Raw genomic sequence first — 21,495 nt, 5'->3', positions numbered from 1 at the left:
GAGCCACAATACTTATACCAGACAAAATAAAACAGGCTATAAAGAGAAGTGCAGTTGTAATGATAAAAGGAACAATACAAGAAGAGGATATTATACTCGTCAACATCTATGCACCCAATACAGGAACACCCAAATGCGTAAAACAAATACTAATATACACAAAGGAAGAAACTGATGGGAACACAATGCCACGGAGAATTTAACACCCCACTCACACTTTGGATGGCACTTCTAGACAGAAAATCAGTAAAGCAACAGAGATCCTAAATAGTGCAATATAACAGCTAGGCTTAATTGACATGTTCAGAACATTACATCCAAAAACAGGAGAATAAACATTCTTTTTTTTTTTTTTTAATGGCCACACCCATGGCATTTGGAAGTTCCTGGGCCAGAAAGTGAATCCAAGCTGCAGCTGTGACCTATACTGTAGCTCTGGCAACTCCAGATCCTTTAACCCACTGTGCTGGGCCAGGGATTGAACCCATGCTTCTGTAGTGACCTGAGCCACTGCAGTCAGATTCTTAACCCACTGCACCACAGCGGGAACTCCCAGAATACATTCTTTTTAAGTAACATGGAACATTCTCTAGGATTGAAACAGTTACATGGATACTAAACAACATGCCTCTAAAAAACCAGTGAGTGAACAAGGAAATTAAAAAGAACCTTGAGGAAAATAGAAATGAAAACATGACCATACACGATCTATGGGATGCAGCAAAATCAGTTCTTAGATGGAAGTTCACAGTGATGCAGGCCTTCTTAAAATCTCAAACAACATAACCCACCAACTACAGGAATTAGAAAAAGAAGAATAAACAAAACCTAGTGAGCAGAAGGAAGGAGATAATAAAAATTAGAGAGGAAATAAAATTTTAATTAAAAAAGAACAGAAAAAAAACCAGTAAAACCAAGAGCTGATTATTTGAACCGGTAAACAAAATTGACAAACTTCTTTCTGGCCAGGCTCACCAAGAAGAAAACAGAGAAGACCCAAATAAAGTAAGAAATGAAAGAGGAGAATTCACAATTGATACCACAGAAATGCAAAATAATACCTAAGAGAATACTATGAACAATTATATGCCAACAAATGTAACAACCTACAAGAAACAGATTAACTTTCTGGAAACATATAGCCCACTAAAACTGAATTAAGAACAAATTGATAACTTGAACAGACCAATTTCACCAGAAATGAAACAGAATCTACCAAAAAGAACACCCTTACAAACAAACATCCAGGGCCAGAGAGCTTCACAAGCGAATTCTACCAAACTTATAAATGACTTATACCAGTTCTTCTCAAACTCTTCCAAAAGACTGAAGAGGAGGGAACACTTCCAAAGACATCATGTGAAGCCTCCATCACGCTGGTACCAAAACCAAAGACCTGCCAAAAAAAGAAAATTACAGGTCCATGACTTTGATGAATAAAGATGCAAAAATTCTCATCAAAATTTTAGCAAATTAGAGTCCTCACTGTAGCTCAATGGCTTAAAAACCCAATGTGGTGTCCATGAGGATGCAGGTTCAATCCCTGGCCTCACTCAGTGGGTTATGGATCTGGCATTGCCCCAGCCTGCAGTGTAGGTCACAGATGTGGCTCAGATCCAGTGCCAGCATTGCTGTGGCTATGGTATAGACTGGCATCTGCAGCTCTGATTCCACCCATAGCCTGAGAGCTTCCATATGCTGCAGGTGCAACCATAAAAAGAAAAAAGAAAAAGAAATTTAGCAAACTGAATCCAACAACACATAAAAAAGATCACACACCATGACCAAGTGCAGTTCATTCCAGGGTCACAAGATAGTTCGACATATGCAAATGAATCAATGAGATAACACCACATAAACAAACACACAAAATGATCATCTCAATAGATGCAGAAAAAGCATTCCATAAAATTCAACATGCATGAATGATAAAAACTCTTACCAAAGTGGGTACAGAAGGAACATATCTCAATGTAACAAAAGCCAGTTGTGACATCCACAGCCAACATAATACTCAACGGTGAAGTCTTCCTGCTAAAATCTAGACCAAGACAAGTATACCCACTCTTACCACTCCAACACAGTGTTAGAAGTCCATGGCAATTAGACAAGGAAAATCATAACAGAAAAGAATATATATATACACACACACATATATGTAACTAATTCACCTTGCTGTACAATAGAAATTAACACAACATTGTAAATCAACTACAATAAAATTGTTTTAAAAAGAATCCAAAAATGTGTATACATTGTATGTATCAGTGCATATAGTTGAAAATTAAATACAGTATGGAAAAATGACAAATTTAACATGGTAGTTCATCTTTAATACTACTTAATAATTTCAGTAACTCTTCTTAAACCTCTGTAACTACCCCACCCAACCTAAGTGCTAACCACCACCCTAAAGATCAGAGCTGGACACTAGGTCCAGCGTGACTCAAGGGGTCATTGTGCTTGCCTCGCACCGCATTACAAAATCACCCTGGTCTCTTCATCTGAGGACTGCAGGCCTCTCTGGCATCCTGGAGTCCTGGGAAACGACAAGGAGCAGGCAGAGATCTAATCCATCTCTCTCTTTTCCCTGTAGGCTTTTGATATTATGAGAGTGACACATGGCAGAGAGCACAGCCTGATTGAAGATTTGATCCTACTCTTAGAAGAATGTGACGCCAACATCCGAGCATCCTAAGAGAACCCCATTCAGGGAGAGACGGCTTATACCTTTATTGAATGCCTTACTGGGGTCACACACTCTGTTATTTTGTTTGCTGTGTGAACCTCCCCTCTTGGCAATGCTGTTGTGTGTTTATGTAGCTAAATCAAGGCAGACATATGGTTTGCACACCATGAGAATCCTTAGTTATAGAGAAACACGATTATAATAAATATTAAAAACTTGGTTGAAAATGCCATCTGGCAGTTGTTTTCCTTGCTTACTCATGAGTAATTTTAATGTTCACTATTTCACATTAAAGATAGAATATCCTATTAAAAGCATAACAGAGTAGACTGTAACTCTCTCCTTGGATAAAAATCAATCCTTTCACATTTGCTTCCAAGCAAAAGCTTACTGCCTATTTTTGGCAAAAAATAAGATTTTCAGCTGTTGTCTTCACTGCTTGTGGTAAGTGACATGTGTGTCCATTATTCACTTCCAAATCCATCTCCAACACAAGAAGTTTTATCCTAAATCCTAGAAAGAAGTCACGTTAGGTTTTCTTCAAAAAGGACAGGCGATCTTAATGGAAAAGAAAAAAAAATGTCTTTTCCTATGTCTCACGGCTCTTTGCGTAACTCGTTCTGAGCATTTTATAACCCTTCGCGTGTGTCACGCTTTTCTTTTGAAATTTTTTTTCTGTAATTCTCTATGTTTATGGATCGAGCATATATGATCTGCCTCGCACGAAGCTCCTGCAGGAAGCAGGGTTCTCACACCCCAGCTCAAATCAGGCTTTTCTCCCCCCTTTCTCTCTAGGAGCCCCCGATTCTATGGCATGCTTTTCCACCTTCTGCTTTAGACAAACACAGAAAACCTCTTCTTTTTCCTCCCGCAAAAACAAAGGTAAGTCCTTTCACAGCTCAGTGATGCTGTAAGCAGTTTGGTCCCTCAGGCTTAGCGGAGACACTGGTCGCGGCGGAAGCCACCCGCCGTGACCTGTGTTTCCCCAGTTCTGTTCAGGAGCCTCCTCAACCCTCACAGAGGGAGTGGCACGTCCTCTGGCCACGTGGCTGCACTGCGGCAGCAGCGCTGTCACAGTGACACTTGGGCCTCTGATCACGTCGGCAGGAACCTGCCTCATTTGGCAGCCGGGAAAGCTGACTGATGCCTGGAAGGGGGAGCCTACCTGCCAAACGCCTGGTGGTCACTGATCGCTGAGACGTGCCCATCTGCACGCTGATGAGCCCCTCGGCCACATCATCAGCCTGCCTGGCTCCAGCCACTGTTGAGTACCAGGCGCCTCGAAAGCACACAGTGTCTCTACCAGCCACGGCCCCCATGTCTATAAGTTAGGAAACTGACGCCCGGAGTTAGGGCTCGGGGATCTCTTCTGATTTATTCAGTGACCTTGAGAAAGTAGCTGAATCTCAGTCTTTCTCAGAGACCAGTTCTACCCAATGCCACAAATATTTATGGAATGGTTATGGCGTTTTTAGGAAAAAGAGATACCAAACCTGAATAAAAATGTGCCCCTTGTTGTCAAAATGTACACTGTCTGGGAGAGTATTTGTATTAGGCAGCTTTGATTGCATGACAATGACCCACAAATGTGCTGATTTTGTTCATTATTCTCTATGGCAGCGATGTGGGCTGGACAGTTGCTTCTGGTTTGGCCCAGGCTCCACACACCCCTGGCCCTATAAAGTCCCACTGCAAGGGGTGGAAGTCTGGAGAGGAAGAAGTTGTGGCCATGTGTCCAGTTGCCCGTAGCAGCCTTTGCGCTACCGGGGGTAACGAGCATTCAGGGAATCTGGCGAACTCCGCTGACCTTGGCTTGGGCACCTCACTGTCAGTACTTGCTGGTGGGTCCGCGGGGAAACGAGGATGACTGGGCCACGAAGCTCACTGGGCTGGTCCAGCCTTCTTCACGTGGCAGGAGGGTTCCAGAAACAGAAAGGAGGCAAGCCCCCGGGTGCAAGCGCTGTTTACAGCTGCTTGTGTCACACTTAGTCACGTGCCATGGGCCGACGCCAATCACAATACAAGCCTAGAATCAGGGGTGCTTCCAATTCCATTGCCAGAACATAGATCTGGGGAGAGGAAGGCACTGTGGTCGTTGGTGCCGCCCACCCCAGCAGCCTGCAAGCTGTCTCAGTGTTAGGGAACATTTAGTGAATCTGATGCCATCCGTAGACCTTCTTCCTAGAGAAACATACATATGAGCAATTTGCTTGTGGATCAAGGATTCTTGAACTCTCCTATGGCCCATTAATAGACTTCCTGGGGTCCTTCATCTAATAATAATTTTTAAAAAGAGACTTGCTTCCTTTCAAAAACACTGCGTGTTGTATGGGTTCCTCATTTTAAATTCATCAGGAAAAGAAAAAAGCCATAACAGGTGGAAGGAGTAACTTACATGCCAACGAGCAGCGTTCCCAGAATGAAATTTATCAGTCAGTGATGATCCCGGATTAAGAGATTTGCCTTCATGCCTCCTAGAGAAAGCAGGATAGGCTTTTAAATCCCTCTCAGGCCACCTCCAGTTTTCTGAGGAAAGACGTTTAAGAGGGAGGGCCCCAGTTTGCACCAACTTTTAATGGAACGCAAACACAATGGTAAATAAACATTTACCAAACAACTCTACCGCAAAATAATTTTGGAGAAGGAGGAAGGAGATGGAGCACATAATTTAAAATCCATGTCACCCATGGCTGACAATTTACTGCTGCCCCAGTCTCCGTATGTGCTGCTTCATTAATCCACAGTCATTGTAGCGGCGGGCTTTTTTCACATCAGTAACTTAAAGCCATTAGTTGCTCCTCTGGGATGAGAGCACATTTAAACTGAAAAGGAACACGCTGGGCATAATTTATGGCCGTGCCACGTGAATGCCAAGAGCGCAGAGGAGGAAGGCTGCCTGGCAAGCCTGCTGACTGTGAGAGCTCAGGTCTGGCTTCCTCTAGCCGAGCAAGAGTGCCGGGCCGGTGGAGAGGGCAGCCGTCCTCCTGTGAAGCCAGACAGCCCAAGCCACAGAGGCTCCTGAGCCAGGATCCATGGCAGGGATCAAAGAGAAATTCCATACGTACAGGCCCTCCTCTGAGTTATGTCTTAAAAATTCTTTTCTGGGAGTTCCCATCACGGCTCAGCAGTAATGAACCCAACTAGTATCCAAGAGGACTCAAGGATGCGGACTCAATCCCTGGCCTTGCTTAGTGAGCTAAGGATCCGGCATTGTGTGAGCTGTGGTGTAGGTCACAGACGCGGCTGGGATCCTGTGTTGCTGTGGCTGTGGGGTAGGTCGGCAGCTGCAGCTCCGATTTGACCCCTAGCCTGGGAACCTCCATAAGCCGCACATGCAGCCCTAAAAAAGCAAAAAAAAAAAAAAAAAAAAAAAAAAAATCAAAAATTCTTTTCTGGCCCAACCAGGAAGTGACCATCACTCCGAGTAGGGGTTCCACGGGGAGACGATTCTGAGCATTATCCGTGGTGCATCATAAAATTCTATGACACGCAATCACTGGCAGCAGCTGCAGAGAAACAGCAGAGCCGTGCTTTGGCCTGAGCTCTGTGAGAGATGGAGCTGGGTGAGGAGGCCCAGCAGCGCCACCCCCAAAGTGGGACGCTCGCCTGACCTTTCTGAGGTTTGTAAACATCAAAATGCTACTGGCTCGCCGTCAATATGTTCAGAACCAATTGAAAATGTATCAACACTCAATTCTCTGCTCTTCATGTCAGCTCAGTTCCAGCATCATGCTCCTCCCCTTTGGCACAGAAACTCAGAGTCACGGACTCGTCCCTTGTCCTTGATCAGAGGAGAAATTCTGTCTATTCACCCTCTGAAGTGCTTTTTTAAGTGTCAGCCATTCTTGTCCTCACCCATTTGCAGGCTCTTTGCGGGCCCCGGCACCTCTGCAAAGACTTCCTCGGTGACCGCCTTACTCGCTGCCCTCCTTTCCCAGTCTTCCATCTAAAGGCCAGTCGTCACCCCAAAACACCGAGTTTGTCATTTCCTCATACAACTCCTCTGCCCAAACACAGGGGCGCCCCACTGCCACAACCCTCAAAGTCTCATCTTCCGACTGGCAAGGATGATCTCCCGCTACCGACTGCCATACTAACTGGTGTCCCTGTGAGCCTGCCGAGCCAGCTGGACCACCCCCCAGCCCACTCCAGTCTCCTGGGTGATGCCCTCTTCTTTACGGGTCCTTATTCTGTTCATATCAAGTGACCTTTCTTCTCCATCTATTCAAATCTCATTCTCAAAGGTCTAGCCCAAGTCTCTTCTTTCTTTTTCTACTTTTTATCTATTTATTTTGTCTTTTGGGGGCTGCACCCACGGCATACGAGGTTCCCAGCCTAGGGTTGAATCGGAGCTACAGGTGCCAGCCTACACCACAGTCATAGCAACTTGGGATCCAAGACACATCTATGGCCTACACCATAGGTCATGGCAATGCTGGCTCCTTAACCCACTGAGCAAGGCCAGGGATCGAACCCACAACCTCATGGTCCCTAGTAGGATTCGTTTCTGCTGCACCACCACGGGAACTCCCAAGGCTCTGCACTTTCTCAGTGCTCCTAGGGAGTCTACTTTCCACGCCTTTTTAAAATCATGAGTTCACTCTAACACCATCAATTAAAATCCAATACGTGGGATGGCTTTTCATCTTCCTCCTTCCATGTCTGTACTTCTCTCATACACACAAAATAGTTGCAAAAAGTACGACTATGACCACTACTAACAGAAAACCTACCAAGTAAAATTTAAGATTCTTTTCTTTTGGGTCATGCCTGCAGCATGCAGAAGTTCCCAGGCCAGGGATCAAACCCCCACCACAGCAGTAACCAGAGCCACAGTAGTGACAATGCTGGATCCTTAACCTGCTGAGCCACCAGGGAACTCCAAGGTTCATTTCTAGTGTTCTTTATTCTTAGGCAAAAAAGGCTGTATTTTCAAAATACTATTTTAAAAAATTCTTTGAATTAAATTTTCCTGGGTGATTATGTAATCAATCAATTTGATATCCAATTAGATTTATTATTCAACTTTAGGGTTTGCCCTATTGATTTCTGCTAGTATATAAATGTCAATATGTATATTAATACATATTATATATTGCTATTATAAATAATGCCCTAATGAAAAACTCTGTGCCTGTGTTTTTGCCTATTGCTAGAGATCTATCTTCAGGGTAATTTCCTAAAAGTGGCAACTGCTGAGTCAAAGGGTAAATGTATATGTAATTTTATTAGTTATTGTCAAATTTACATTGAGAAGGGTGATATAATAATGCCTATTTCCCCTCAGCCTTGCCAACAGTATGGGCTGTTCTAAGCTGGTAGGTGAAAAAAGGTATCTCAATTTAGTTTAAACTTGCATTTTTTCTCATTAGTGAAGTTGGATGTCTTCAAATATTTAAAGGCCTTCATGAGCTACCTTATATTTTTCTCATTTTTCTATCAGTTTTTTTAGTTTCTTTTTCTCTTTATATTTAGGGAGATTGTCCCTCTCTAGTATTTTTCTTTTTTTTTTTTTTTATTTCTTCCTCTCCTATGGGTTCTTTTCTCATGTACTGCCCTACCCAACCCACCAATCCCTCGTCTGACCCCCACTCATGCCCCAACCTGCCCTGCCGATCCCCCCTCATGTTCTATCGATCGTTACCTGCGCCACGACTCCCCTCTCTAGTATTTTTAATCTCCCACCTGGTCGTTTTCTTCTTCTTCGTTTTATGCCTACACCTGAAGCATGTGGAAGTTCCTGGGCTAGGGTTGAATCAGAGCTGCAGCTGCCAGCCTACACCACAGCCACAGCAGTACTAGATCCAAGCCGCATATGCAAGCCATGCCACAGCTCACGGCAATGCCAGACCTGTCACCCACTGAATGAGACCGGGTATCTAACCTGCACCCTCACGAACACTATGGTGGGTTCTTAACCCACTGAGCACAATGGCAACTCCTGCTTTTTGACTTTGCTTTCGTTTTTGGTCCTGGGTTCCTGTAGACAGAATTTTCAAAAACATTCCAGAAGAAATCTACTCCATGATAAATCAGACTGCAGTTATAAGGCAAAGCACCACCAACCTTCCTCATATGGTTCTTGATTGTTAACAACTCGAGTCGAACTGATATTTAAAAATTCATTCTTCTACGACCTATTCTATGACCGTCTCATCTTCAGCCAGCATCAGGTTCTTGACCTTCACTCCTCAACTATCTGGGCTCCTTACTGGCCTTGGCTTTGTATGTTGCTTCGATCGTCATTAAACCAGATATACAACTACTTGAGATGTACTTCGGAGAATCCCCTCTGTTCAGACATGGTCCTCCTTCACCCCACTGTAGAGCAGCAATTTGAGATCAGCATCAATCTATTCAACCCAATCAGTAATCTGCTTCTTTGCCTGTAGTTTCAGAGGCATGAAGAGCCCCAGAGGAATGCATGGCAGTCGCAGTCTCCTTGGTAGTGGAGCCACTGCTCTAGTCCCTGGAGGAACCATTCCTTCCTTAGAAAGACACTTAAGGAGAAGTCCCTGTCATGGTGCAGTGGTTGGCGAACCCAACTAGGAACTATACGGTTGCGGATTCGATCCCTGGCCTCGCTCAGTGGGTTGAGGATCTGGCACTGCCATGAGCTGTGGTGTAGGTTGCAGAGGCGGCTCAGATCCTGCGTTGTTGTGGCTGTGGTGTAGGCTGGCGGCTACAGCTCCCGATTGGACCCCTAGCCTGGGAACCTCCATGTGCCGTGGGTGCGGCCCTAGGAAAAGACAAAAAAAAAAAGATACTTAAACCAGCAGATCCCAAAGTCATAGGAATCCCAAAAACTCCACAAATACAAACTGTAATTGTAAAGGGAAAAAAATTTACAATACTATATTTGAATATCAACCTCATATGTTAAAAGTAAATGCAAGTCTCCGAAATTGTGTTTCCCATGAATACTTTTTTTTCTCTTTCTTTTTAGGGCTGCACCCACGGCATTTGGAGGTTCCCAGGCTAGGGGTCAAATCAGAGCTACAGCTGCCAGCCTATGCCAGAGCCACAGCAACGCGGGATCTGAGCCGCATCTGCGACCTACACCACAGCTCATGGCAGTGCCAGATCCCCAACCCACTGAGCAAGGCCAGGGATCGAATCCACATCTTTACGGACACCAGTCAGGCTCATCACTGCTGAGCCACAAATGGGAATTCTTGGATAGTTTTAGTTCTCTAATTTTATCTTGTCTCTTTCTTTCTTATTTTCTATTATATTTTTGTTTTATGTTGTGAAAGATTTTCACCATTTTAAACCCCAATTTTTATGAGTTTTTTCACTTCTAGCATTTTTTAAAATTTTATTGAAGTACAACTGGTTTACAATAATTGTGTTAGTTTCTGCTGTACAGCAAAGTGATGCAGATATATATATATATCTGAAGAATATATATATTCTTTTTCATATTCTTTTCCACTGAATATAGTTCCCTGTGCTATACAGTAGGACTCTAGCCATCCTATATATAATAGTTGGCATCTGCTAATCCCAAACTCCCAATCCTTCCCTCGCCCTACCTCTCCCCCCGCCCCCGACAACCACAAGTCTGTTCTCTAGGTCTGTGAATCTATTTCCATTTTGTAGATATGTTCATTTGTGTTGTATTTTAGATCCCACGTAAAAATGCTACCATACGGTGTTTGTCTTTCTCTTTCACACTTCACTTAGTATGATAATCTCTAGGTGCATCCACATTACTGCAAATGGCATGATTTCATTGTTTTTATAGTTAACTAGTATTCTACCATATGTATATATTCCCATAGCTTCCTTTTTTTTTTTACCCCCCCTCGCTGTTCAGGGCTGCACCTGTGGCACACGGAAGTTCCCAGGCTAGGGGTCTAATCAGAGCTGCAGCTGCCACAGACACAGGCACAGCCACATGGAACCCAAGCTGCAAGAGTGACCTATACCACAGCTCATGGGAATGCTAGATCCTTAACCCACTGAGCGAGGCCAGGGATCAAACCCCCTCCTCGTGGATACTAGTCAGGTTTGTAACCTGCTGAGCCACGATGGGAATACCCACATCTTCTTTATCCATTCATCTTCTGATGACCATTTGGGTTTCTTCCATGTCTTGGCTATTGTGAATAATGTTGCAATGAACATACGGGTGCAGGTATCTTTCTAAATTATACTTTTGTACAGACAGATGTGCAGGAGTGAGACTGCTGGATCATGTGGAAACTCTATTTTTAGTTTTCCATAGTGGTTGCATCAATTTAAACTCCCACCAATAGTGTAGGAGGGTTCCATCTTCTCCACACCCTCCCAGCCTTTGTTATTTGTAGACTTTTTAATGATGGCCATTCTGACTGGTGTGAGATGGCACCTCATTGTAGTTTTTATTTGCATTCTCTAATAATTAGTAATAATGAGCATCTATACATGTGCCCATTGGCCATTTGTATGTCTTCTTTGGAGAAATGTCTATTTAGGACATCTGCCCTTTTTTTGGCAGGGGGTCATTTGTCTTTTTAGGGCATACCAGTGGCATATGGAGGTTCCCAGGCTAGGGGGTCCAATCAGAGCTACAGCTGCCGGCCTACACCACAGCCACAGCAATGCCAGATCTGAGCTGTATCTGTGACCTACACCACAACTCACGGCAATGCCAGATCCTTAACCCACTGAGCCAGGCCAGGGATCAAATCCACAACCTCATGGTTCGTAGTCAGATTTGTTTCTAGCTGCGCCACGAAGGTACTCCCTGCCCATTTTTTGATTGGGTTGTTTGCTTTTTTCATATTGAGTTATATGAGCTGTTTGTATATTTTGGAAACTAAGCCCTTGTCGGTTGGATCATTTGCAAATATTTTCTACCAGACTGTGGGTTGTCTTTTCATTTTTTAATGGTTTCCTTTGCTATGCAAAAGCCTATAGGTTTGATTAGGTCTCATTGATTACTTTTGCTTTTATTTATTTTGTCTTTGGGGAGTGATCTAAGAAAACATTGGTATGTTTTATGTCAGAGAATATTCTGCCTATGTTCTCTTCTAGGAGTTTTATGGTCTCATGTCTTATATTTAAGTCTTGAAGCCATTTTGAGTTGTTTTGTGCATGGGGAGGCTGTGTTCTAGTTTCACTGATTTATATGCAGTTGTCCAACTTTCCCAACACCACTTTCCAAAGAGACTTTCTCTTCCCCATTTTATATTCTTTCCTTTTTCCAAGATTAACTGTCCATAGGTATGTGGGTATTAGCATTACTTTTAAATTTCAAGAGCTCCTGTTTTACCTTCCAGTGTTCTTTTAAAATACGATACTTTTCTTATTTTATGAATTCAGTTCTTATCTAAAGATGCTAATAATAGTAAGGAGAAGGTTGATTTATTTTTCTCTGCAGAATTTGTTTCTGCCAACTTACCTTTCTCTTTTTGTTTGTATTGTACTCTATCTTTCCTATAATATTTTTTCTCAAATATCTAGTGACCATTGGCTATCCATTTATCATTCAGAGTAAGATTCCTTAAAAACTGGTAGATTTTTTGGCTTCCGATTACAGATGCCTGAGTTTTGTGGCACAGTCCTCTCATCAAAAACAATGAAAAATGCAGAGGAAAAACAGAAGAATAACTTTGAAAACACTGAAGAGATTAAATCCAGGCTAATTTTTGGATAAAAGGCTGTAACAGAGAAGTTATTGAACTACTAGATATCACAACCAAAGCTGTTTGTCCACTAGAGGCATTTGTCAGTGCCACATACTTGAATTTCAGATGCTTATGGAGAAATGGGGGAAGAAGTTAAGGCTCACAAAATCTCTAAAGTGATAAGACTTAAAAGAGATTCTATTTATATTGAACTGGGACCCCACAAGGCTAAACACTTATTGTAAGGGGAAGCAGGCTCAGAGTCTTTGTATTGAAGAGTATACATGAAAAATGAAATGAAAAGAGAGTCAAAAAGAAGACCCAGTAACACTAGTGCCTAAGATCAGAACTTACATGAATTTACTGTCCAAGCAGCAAAGCCTGGGTTGACCACAGAACCTCAGGTTGTGAACTGACTTGAGGCGACTCTCAGCTGATAATGCCCACAAATCTCCGGCAGAAACAAATGAAAAGCCTCAGTGCAGAAGAATACATTTATCCTCAGCCTGTGGGAAATCCCACAAGTCCTTTTTCAAGGTCAGTGAAGACCTTGAAATCAGGAACTTGAGAACAAAAGCAATATGAACATGTACCAGGAAAGCAACAAACAACTGCTACATACTCATTTTCCAAATTACAGAAACATCATACATGTATTTTAAAACAATTAGGTTCACTATTTAACTAAATAAATGATAGATTTTTAAACTATAGAGAATGAGGAATAATAAAAAAGTGAAACAGTATATTTGAAAAAGAATCATACAGATACTTGAGATTCAAAAATACTATAGCTGAAATGAAAACTGCAGTGGATGTCTTTGGCAGCTGACTGGTCAGAATAGAAGAAAAAATTGTGGACTGGAAGATAGTCAGAAGAATTATCCATAAGGCAGCACAGAAAGAGAAAAATAAGTGAAGATATGAGGAGGAAATAGTAATAAGGTTTACCACACATTTGATCTAAGATCCATAAAAATAGTAGAAGAGTAAGAATACAGAGACCAGATTTGACCATATAATGGTTGAAAAATTTCCAAAACTAATAAAAGCACTAATCCTCAGATTCAAAGATCCAGTAATTTCAATAAATCCAGTATTTATCATGATAAATAACATGATGAATCACTGTGAATTTAAAGTGAAAAAAGAGAAAATTTAAAGTAATAAAAGTAAAAAAGGCAAATAACCTTAAAAAAAAAAAAAACCCAGTGAGACTCACAGATGATTTCACTTCAGCATCACTAGAAGTCAGAAAAAATGGAATGCTGTTTTTCTACTGCTGAAAGAACCTTAACAGTCCCCTACAATGTTGCACTCTGCAAAAGTACCTTTCAATAGTAAGGATGAAATGAAGACATTTAAAAACAAACCGGATTCCTGGTGTGGCGCAGCAGAAACTAATCCGATTAGGAACCATGAGGTGGGCTCAACCCTTGGCCTCACTCAGTGGGTTAAGGATCTGGCATTGCCATGAGCTGTGGTGTAGGTCACAGACACAGCTCAGATCCTGCGTTGCTGTGGCTGTGGTGTAGGCTGGCAGCTGTAGCTCTGATTCGACCCCTAGCCTGGGAACTTCCATACGCCATGGGTGCAGCCCTAAAAAGAAAATAAGAAAAAAGAAAAATATAAATGACGTTTATTTTTACAAAGAGTAACAATAATGTCTACCAGGGTTAAAAAAATTACACGTGAACATTAGATAACAATAAAAGTATATAGGAAAGGAGTAAATAAACTCGAAATGTTCTAGGGTTCTTTTATGGTTCAAATTGAGAATAAAGATTCTGATTAACTTTATACTTGGTAAGTTAATTACACATGTTTTAATTTCTAGGGTAACCACCAAGAGGATACAGTTAGAGTGTATAACACTTAGAAGAGAAAAGGGAATCATTTTTAAAATATTCAGACATCTCTCAGACAGAGACAAGGGACAGAGAACAAGGAGAAGTAGAAATTTTAAAATAAGAGGGAGTTTTTAAGCACAAAATATTAGATTTAAATCTAAATATATCAGTAATTATACTAAGTGTAATTTAGTAAACAGAGTATATATAAAAAGAGTAAACGTTTCCATTAAAATAATATCAGACCAGATTTTAAAATTCCAATTATATGCTGTTAAAGAGAGACATCTAAACAGAGGGATACAGAATTTTTTTTCATTTTGGCCACCCCATGGCATGTGGAGCTCTGAGACCAGGATCAGATCAAGCTGCAGTCACAACCTAAGCTGCAGCTCCAGCAATGATTCTTAACCCACTGTGCTGGGCCAGGGATCAAACCCATGTCCCAGTGCTCCCAAGACACCACCTATCCCATTATCCCACAGTGGAAGCTCCTATAATTTTAAAGTAAAAGAAAAAAGTATGTTATGGACCTCTTCCTATCATGAGAACACCAAAATCACAACTAACAGCTGAACAACCATTAATAAAAAAGACTGGAATCTCCAAAAAAAAAAAAAAAGATATCCAAAGACATAAACAAGGAACCATAAGATGGAAGGATTGTCATACTCATAATCAAATTCCATGCCACCCAGGTGGGTGACTCACAAACTGGAGAATAATTATATCACAGAAGTTGTCCAAAAAAAAAAAAAAGAGAGAAATCTCTGAGTCCCATGCCAGGCTCCCCAGTCTAGGGGTCCAGGAGCAGGAGCCCCAGAGCATTTAGCTTTGAAGGCAGCAGGGCTTGATTGCAGGAGCTCCAAATAACTGGTAGAAGCAGAGATTCCATTTTTAGAGGGCACACACAAGACTTCACATGTCCCAGAACCCAGTTAAAAAGCAGTTACTCCATAGAAGCCTAGACCAGACCTACCTACTGTCTTGGAGGGTCATCTGGGGAGGCAGGGGTAGGGTTGGGGGGGGATTTGGCTCTCTCCATGGGGTCATAGCAGACACAATAGGGACCTACATGAACTTTAGCTACAGACAGACATTTTGAGTCTTTGGCACTGAGACCTGGCATGACACAAAATCCTTTAGCTCCAGTGCTCCCAGCTCCAAAACCCAATAGGGTGGAACACAGCCCTACCCATCAGCCAAAGGTTGGTTAAAGACACTGTGAGATCACAGTCACCTTTAGACAAGTCCCTTGATGTGGCTTTGTCCACCAGAGAGCCATGACCACATCAATCCACCAGTGGGTAGGCACCAGCCCCTTCCACCAGGAAGACTGTACAAGCCTCTAGACCAGCCTCACCCACCAGGAAGCAGGGACCCAAAGCAAGAAAATATGATCCTGCAGCCTGCAGAACTGAGTTCACAAACACAAGTCAGAACCTCCCCTGGGACCAACTTGTGCCTAGACCTTGGGTGATGAGAGGGGAGTATGTTGCTGGGACACATAGGACATCCCCTACCACTTTTCTGAGATGGAGAAACATAACTAACATAACTAAGCTACTGCATATGTAAAAATATAATTAGAAATGTAAGCAAAATGAGACAGTGAAGGAATATGTTCCAGATGAAGGAACAAGATTAAACCCTAGAAGAACAACCAACTCAAGTGGAGATAGGAAATCTACCCAAAGAGAGTTTAAAGTAATGAACATATTGTAAAGATGATCCAGGAACTCAGGAAAAGAATGGATGGACAGATCAAGAAGTTACAAGAAGTTTTTAGCCAAAAGTTACAAAACATAAAGAACAACCAAACAGAGCTAAAGAATACACTAACTAAATGAAAAACAACAACAACAACACTAGAAGGAATCAACATCAGAATAAATGAGGCATAAGAATGAAAAAAAATCAGTGAGCTGGAAGACAGAGTGGTGGGAGTCACTGCAACAGAACAGAACAAAGAAAAAAGAATGAAAAGAAATGAGGACAGTTTAAGATCCCTAGGGGTCCCTGAAGGAAAAGACAGACAGAAAGGGCCTGAGAAAATATCTGAAGAGCTAATAACTAAAACTTCTCTTACATGGGAAAGGGAAAGATCACCCAAGTCCAGGAAGTGCAGCATTCCATACAGGATTAACCCAAGGAAGAATACCCTGAGACACAGAGTAATCAAACTGAGAAAAAAAAATTAAAGTCAGAGAAAATACTAAAAGCAACAAATAACATACAAGGGAAGCTTCATAAAGGTAACAGCTGATCTTTCAGCAGAAACTCTGCAGGCTGAAAGGGAGTGGCACAATATATTTAAAGTGATTAAAGGGAAAAACTTCAGCCAAGAATACCTAGCAGGGATCTCATTCTGATTTGATGGAGAAATAAAGACAAGCAAAAGCTAAAAGAATGCAGAACCACCAAATCAGCTTTATAACAAATACCAGAGGAACTCTCTAATTGGAAAAGAAACAAATACTGAAGGACCTCTCTAAATGGAAAAGAAAAGGGCATAACTAGAAAGAAGAAATTATGAAATAGAAAAACTCACCAGTAAAAGCTAACGTATAGTAAAGGTAGGAAATTGTCCACACACAAATGTGCCATCAAAACCAGTAATCCTGAAAGTAAAGTAGGAATGCAGGATATTTGAAATTCATTTGAAATTAAGAGATTGGCAACTTAAAACAAACACACACATTGCTTCTCAGCCTTTTTGATAAAATCAGGTGTAGTATAGACATACACATATCAAACCTCATGGGAAACAGGAGAGGATGGCAGAATAGTAGGACATGAAGCTCACCTATTCCTACAAATACAGTGAAAATACATCTATATGTGGAATGATTGGCTGCATATGAAAAAAAAACTGTGTTTGGCTGCACAGAAACAGCCTGAAGGGACTAGAGTTTAGGGTGATCACATCTGAGGGTGTTGGCTGAGGAAACCTGGAGGGCAGACACCATTGTTAGGGGCTGTTGGCAAGAAGGGGCTGGATCCATCAGGACAGCCTTGTTCCCTGCTTATGCTCTCAGGTGGTAGGATGCCACCTGCTCCAGCTCGAGGAGCCACAGCCCGAGCAGCTGCTGCATAGCAACAGCTAGGGAGCAGCCCTTTGCCTTGGGACTACAGAGGATGCTCCCACAAGCCTACCAGCAAAGGGAGGGATTGCAGGAACAGCTGCTGACATTGCCAGCTATAGGAAACAGTCCTGAGAGCTGCTTGGTAACAGGTGGGGGTCGCAGAAGCTATTGCTACTCCTGCCTGCTAGGAGTTCTGTGAACCGTGAATGACTGCCACCTCCCTCAGAGGACTTCATCCCTAGCAGCCACCTGGCTCCAGGAGAAGTAGCATGTTATATCTGCTCCGTTCATGTGCTATGGGTACACGTGAGCCCCCACCATCCTCGAGAACTCCAGGAATGGACACCAAGTGCTGCATCTACACACCTGCTGTCAAGTGGACCACAAACATGGAAAGTTAGACAAAATAAGACAACAAGGAAATAGCTTTAGGACAAAGGAACAAGAAAAAAAACACAAAAAACATCAAATGAAGTGGAGACAGGCAATCTACCTGAAAAGGAATTCTGAGTGACGAAAGTAAAGATGATCTAGGATATCAGGAAAAGAATGGAGGCACAGATGGAGAAGTTACAAGAAATATTTAACAAAGATCTCACAGATTTAAAGAACAAGCAAATTAAGATAGATACAGCACATTATTTTAAATGAAAAACACACTAGAAAGAATCAACAGCAGTATAATGGAGGCAGAAGAATGAATAAGTGAGGTGGAAGACAGAGTGATAGAAATCACTGCCTCAGAAAAGAACAAAGAATGAAAGAGTTGAGAGTCTGAGACCTCAGACATTAAAGATGCCAACATTCACATCACAGAGGTTACAGAATGAGAATAGGGAAAGGGCCAGAAAAACCACTGAAGAGGTTATAACCAAAGACATCGCCAATGTGGGAAAGGAAACACTCAAGTTGAAGAAGCACAGAGAATCCCAATCAGCATAAACACAAGGAGGAACACAGCAAGACACATACTAATCAAACTGACAAAAATTAAATACCAAGAAAAAAATAGTAAAAGCTACTAGGGAAAAGCAACAAATAACATACAAGGGAACCTACATAAGAATAACAGCTGATTTTTCCGCAGAAACTCTGCAAGCTAGAAGGGAGTATTTAAGGTGATGAAGGGGAGGAACCTAAAACCAAGAATACTCTACACAGCAAGGCTCTCATTCAAATTTGACAGAGTCAAAAGCTTTTCATACAAGCAAAAGTTAAGAGAATACAGGACCTCCAAAACAGATTTACAACTACTAAAGGAACTTCTCTATGCAGAAAAGAAAGAGCACAATTAGAAACAAGAAAACTACAAATGAGAAAGTTCACTGGTGAAGGCAAACATAATATAAATGCAGGAAATCATCCATTGACAAATATGCTATCAAAACTAGCATGTGTGAGGAAAGGATGAATGCAGAACATTGAAAATACATTTGAAATTAAGACACCAGCAACCAAAAAAAAATAGTTCTCTACATATATAGATTGCTATATCACAATCTAATGGAAACTGCAAACGAAAAAGAACTATAATAAGACATAAATAAAAAAGAAAAAGCAAACAAAATGCAACACTAAAGATGGTCAGAAAATCACATGACAACAGAAGAGTAAGGGAAGAAAAAAGACCTAAAATAATAAATCCAAAACAATTAAGAAAATGGAAATAAGTAGATACATATCCATCATTACATTGAATGTAAATGGATTAAATGCTCCAACCAAAACACACAGACTGGCTGAATGGATCCAAAAACAAGACTTGTATATATGCTGTTTATGAGAGACCTGTTTTAGACCTAAAAAGACTGATAGTGAGGGGATGGAAGAAGGTATCACATAAAATGGAAATCAAAAGAAAGCTGGAATAGCAATACTCATATCAGACAAAATAGACTTTAAAATATAAGTTATAAGAGACAAAGAGAGACACTGCATAACGATCAAAGAATCAATCCAAGAAAGAGATATAACAGTTGTAAATATTTATTCTCCCAAGATAGGAGCACCCCAATATATAAGACAACTACTAACAACAATAAAAGGAGAAACCAAGAAAAATACAACAATGGGGGGCTTCAACACCCAACTTCCATCAATGGACAGACCATCCAGATAGAATATCAACAAAGAAACACAGGCCTTAAATGACACCCAGACCAGACAGACTTAACTGATATTTATAGAACATTCTATCCCAGATCAGTAGGATATACATTCTTCTCAAGGGCACATGGAACGTTCTCCAAGGCCAGATCACACCTTGGGCCACAGATCAAGACTTGGTAAATTTTTAAAGATGAAATAATATCAAGCATTTTTTTTCTGACCACAACCTTATGAAACTAGAAATCAACTACATGAAAAAAAAAAAAAAACAGCTAAAAAACACAATCTCCTGGAAGCTAGACAATATGCTACTGAACAAACAATGGGTCACTGAAGAAATCACAGAGGAAATCAAAAGATACTTAGAGAAAAATGACAACAAAGATGTGGCAATTCAAAACCTGTGGGACATAGCAAAATCAGTTCTGAGAAGGAAATTTACAGCAATACTATCTTATCTCAGGAAACAAGAAAAATCTCAAATAAACAACCTAACCTTACACCTAAAGCAACTAGAGAAGGAAGAAGCAACAAAGCCCAAAGTTATTATAAGGAAATAAATCATAAAAATGAGAGCAGAGGGAGTTGTGGCTCAGTGGTAACAAACCCAACTAGGATCCATGAGGACACAGGTTCAATCCTTTGCCTCGCTCAGTGGGTTAAGGATCCATTGTTGCCATGAGCTGTAGTGTAGGTCACAGATGAGGCATGGATCTGGAGTTGCTGTGGCTGTGGTGGAGGCTGATAGCTACAGCTCCAGTTCAACCCCTAGCCTGGGAATGACATAGACATTTCTCCAATAAGACATACAGCTGTCCAATAGGCACATTAAAAGTTGTTCGACATCACTAATTATAAGAGGAATCCAAATCAAAACTACAATGAGGTACCATCTTACCACAGTCAGAATAGCCAATATTAGTAAGTCTACGAATAACAAATGCTGGAGAGGGTGTGGAGAAAAGGGACCCCCCCCATACTGTTTGTGGGAATGTAAATGGTACAACCACTAGGAAAACTGTATGGAGGTTCCTCAACAACTAAATATAAAACTATGATATGGTTCAGAAATCCCACTCCTGTGCATATAGCCAGAAAAAAAACCTATAATTCAAAAAGATACATGCATTCCTATGTTCAGAGCAGCATTATTCAGAACAGCCAAGACACAGAAACAACTTAAATGTCTACTGACAGATGACTGTATGAAGATGTGGGACATATATACAATGGAATACTACTTGGTCAATTAAAAGACACCATTTGAAGCAACAAGGATGCAACTAAAGGTGCTCGTCCTAAGTGAAGTCAGTCAGAAAGAGAAAGGCAAACACCATATTATATCACTTATATGTAGAATCTAAGATATGGCACAAATGAACCTATCTACCAAACAGAAACAGACTCACAAACATAGAGAACAGATTTGTGGTTGCCAAGGGGGAATGAGGAGGGAGTGGGATGAGGTGGGAGTTTGGGATTAGCAGATACAAACTATTACATTTAGAAGGATAAGGAATGAGATCCTACTATATAGCATAGGGAACTATATCCTTCTCTTGAGATAGAACATGACCGAAGATAATATGAGATAAAGAATGCATATATATATATGAATGTGAGACTGGGTCACTTTACTGTATAGCAGAAATTGGCACAACATTGTAAATCAACAATACTTTAATAACAATAATAATAAAGGAATTCCCACTGTGGTGCAACAGGATTGGTTGCATCCCTGCAGCATCAGGATGCAGATATGAGCCCCAACCAGGTACAGGGGATTAAACAATTCAGGGTTGCCACAGCTGCAGCATAGGTGGCAACTGCAGCTCGGATCTGATCCCTGGCCTGGTAACTCCATATGCCATGGGGTGGCTAAAAAAGAAAAAGAAAAAAAAAACCATGGTAACCATAAATGAAAAATCTAAATTATCTATACACACCAAAAAAGGAAAAAGGGAAGTTCCTGTCGTGGCACAGTGGTTAACGAATCCGACTAGAACATGAGTTGCAGGTCGTCCTGCCTGCTCAGTGGTAACGATCTGGGTGCGTGAGCTGTGTGTAGTTGCAGACGCCTCGATCTGCGTTCTGTGCTCTGGTAGGCGTGCTACGGCTCTGATTAGACCCTAGCCTGGAACTCCATA

General features: G+C 41.5%; 1 protein-coding gene and 1 long non-coding RNA gene across 4 annotated transcripts in view; one reads left to right on the top strand and one right to left on the bottom strand.

The window, feature by feature from the left end:
• SMYD3 (SET and MYND domain containing 3) overlaps positions 1 to 2,921 on the top strand; it is a 751,923-nt gene extending 749,002 nt beyond the window's left edge. Inside the window, 1 exon segment of the mRNA NM_001160092.2 lies at positions 2,597 to 2,921. Coding sequence (NP_001153564.2) covers positions 2,597 to 2,698 — 102 coding nt within the window. The 3' untranslated portion in view covers positions 2,699 to 2,921.
• LOC106505102 overlaps positions 1 to 21,495 on the bottom strand; it is a 51,208-nt gene that overhangs the window by 6,210 nt on the left and 23,503 nt on the right. Inside the window, exons 3-5 of one of the 3 annotated variants that reach the window (XR_001299189.2) lie at positions 5,085 to 5,163; positions 1,943 to 2,041; positions 1,300 to 1,396 (exon numbers count right to left, since the gene is read on the bottom strand). The exons of 1 other annotated variant lie outside the window; for it this stretch is intronic. This is a non-coding gene — a long non-coding RNA (uncharacterized LOC106505102). The remainder of the gene's footprint in view (positions 1 to 1,299; positions 1,397 to 1,942; positions 2,042 to 5,084; positions 5,164 to 21,495) is intronic. One more of the 3 variants, XR_002336129.1, reaches the window with a different exon arrangement.

This window comes from Sus scrofa, chromosome 10 (assembly GCF_000003025.6).
Source record: "Sus scrofa isolate TJ Tabasco breed Duroc chromosome 10, Sscrofa11.1, whole genome shotgun sequence".
In the NCBI taxonomy this organism is placed as follows: domain Eukaryota; kingdom Metazoa; phylum Chordata; class Mammalia; order Artiodactyla; family Suidae; genus Sus; species Sus scrofa.
This window is presented reverse-complemented; position numbering and strand designations above follow the sequence as displayed.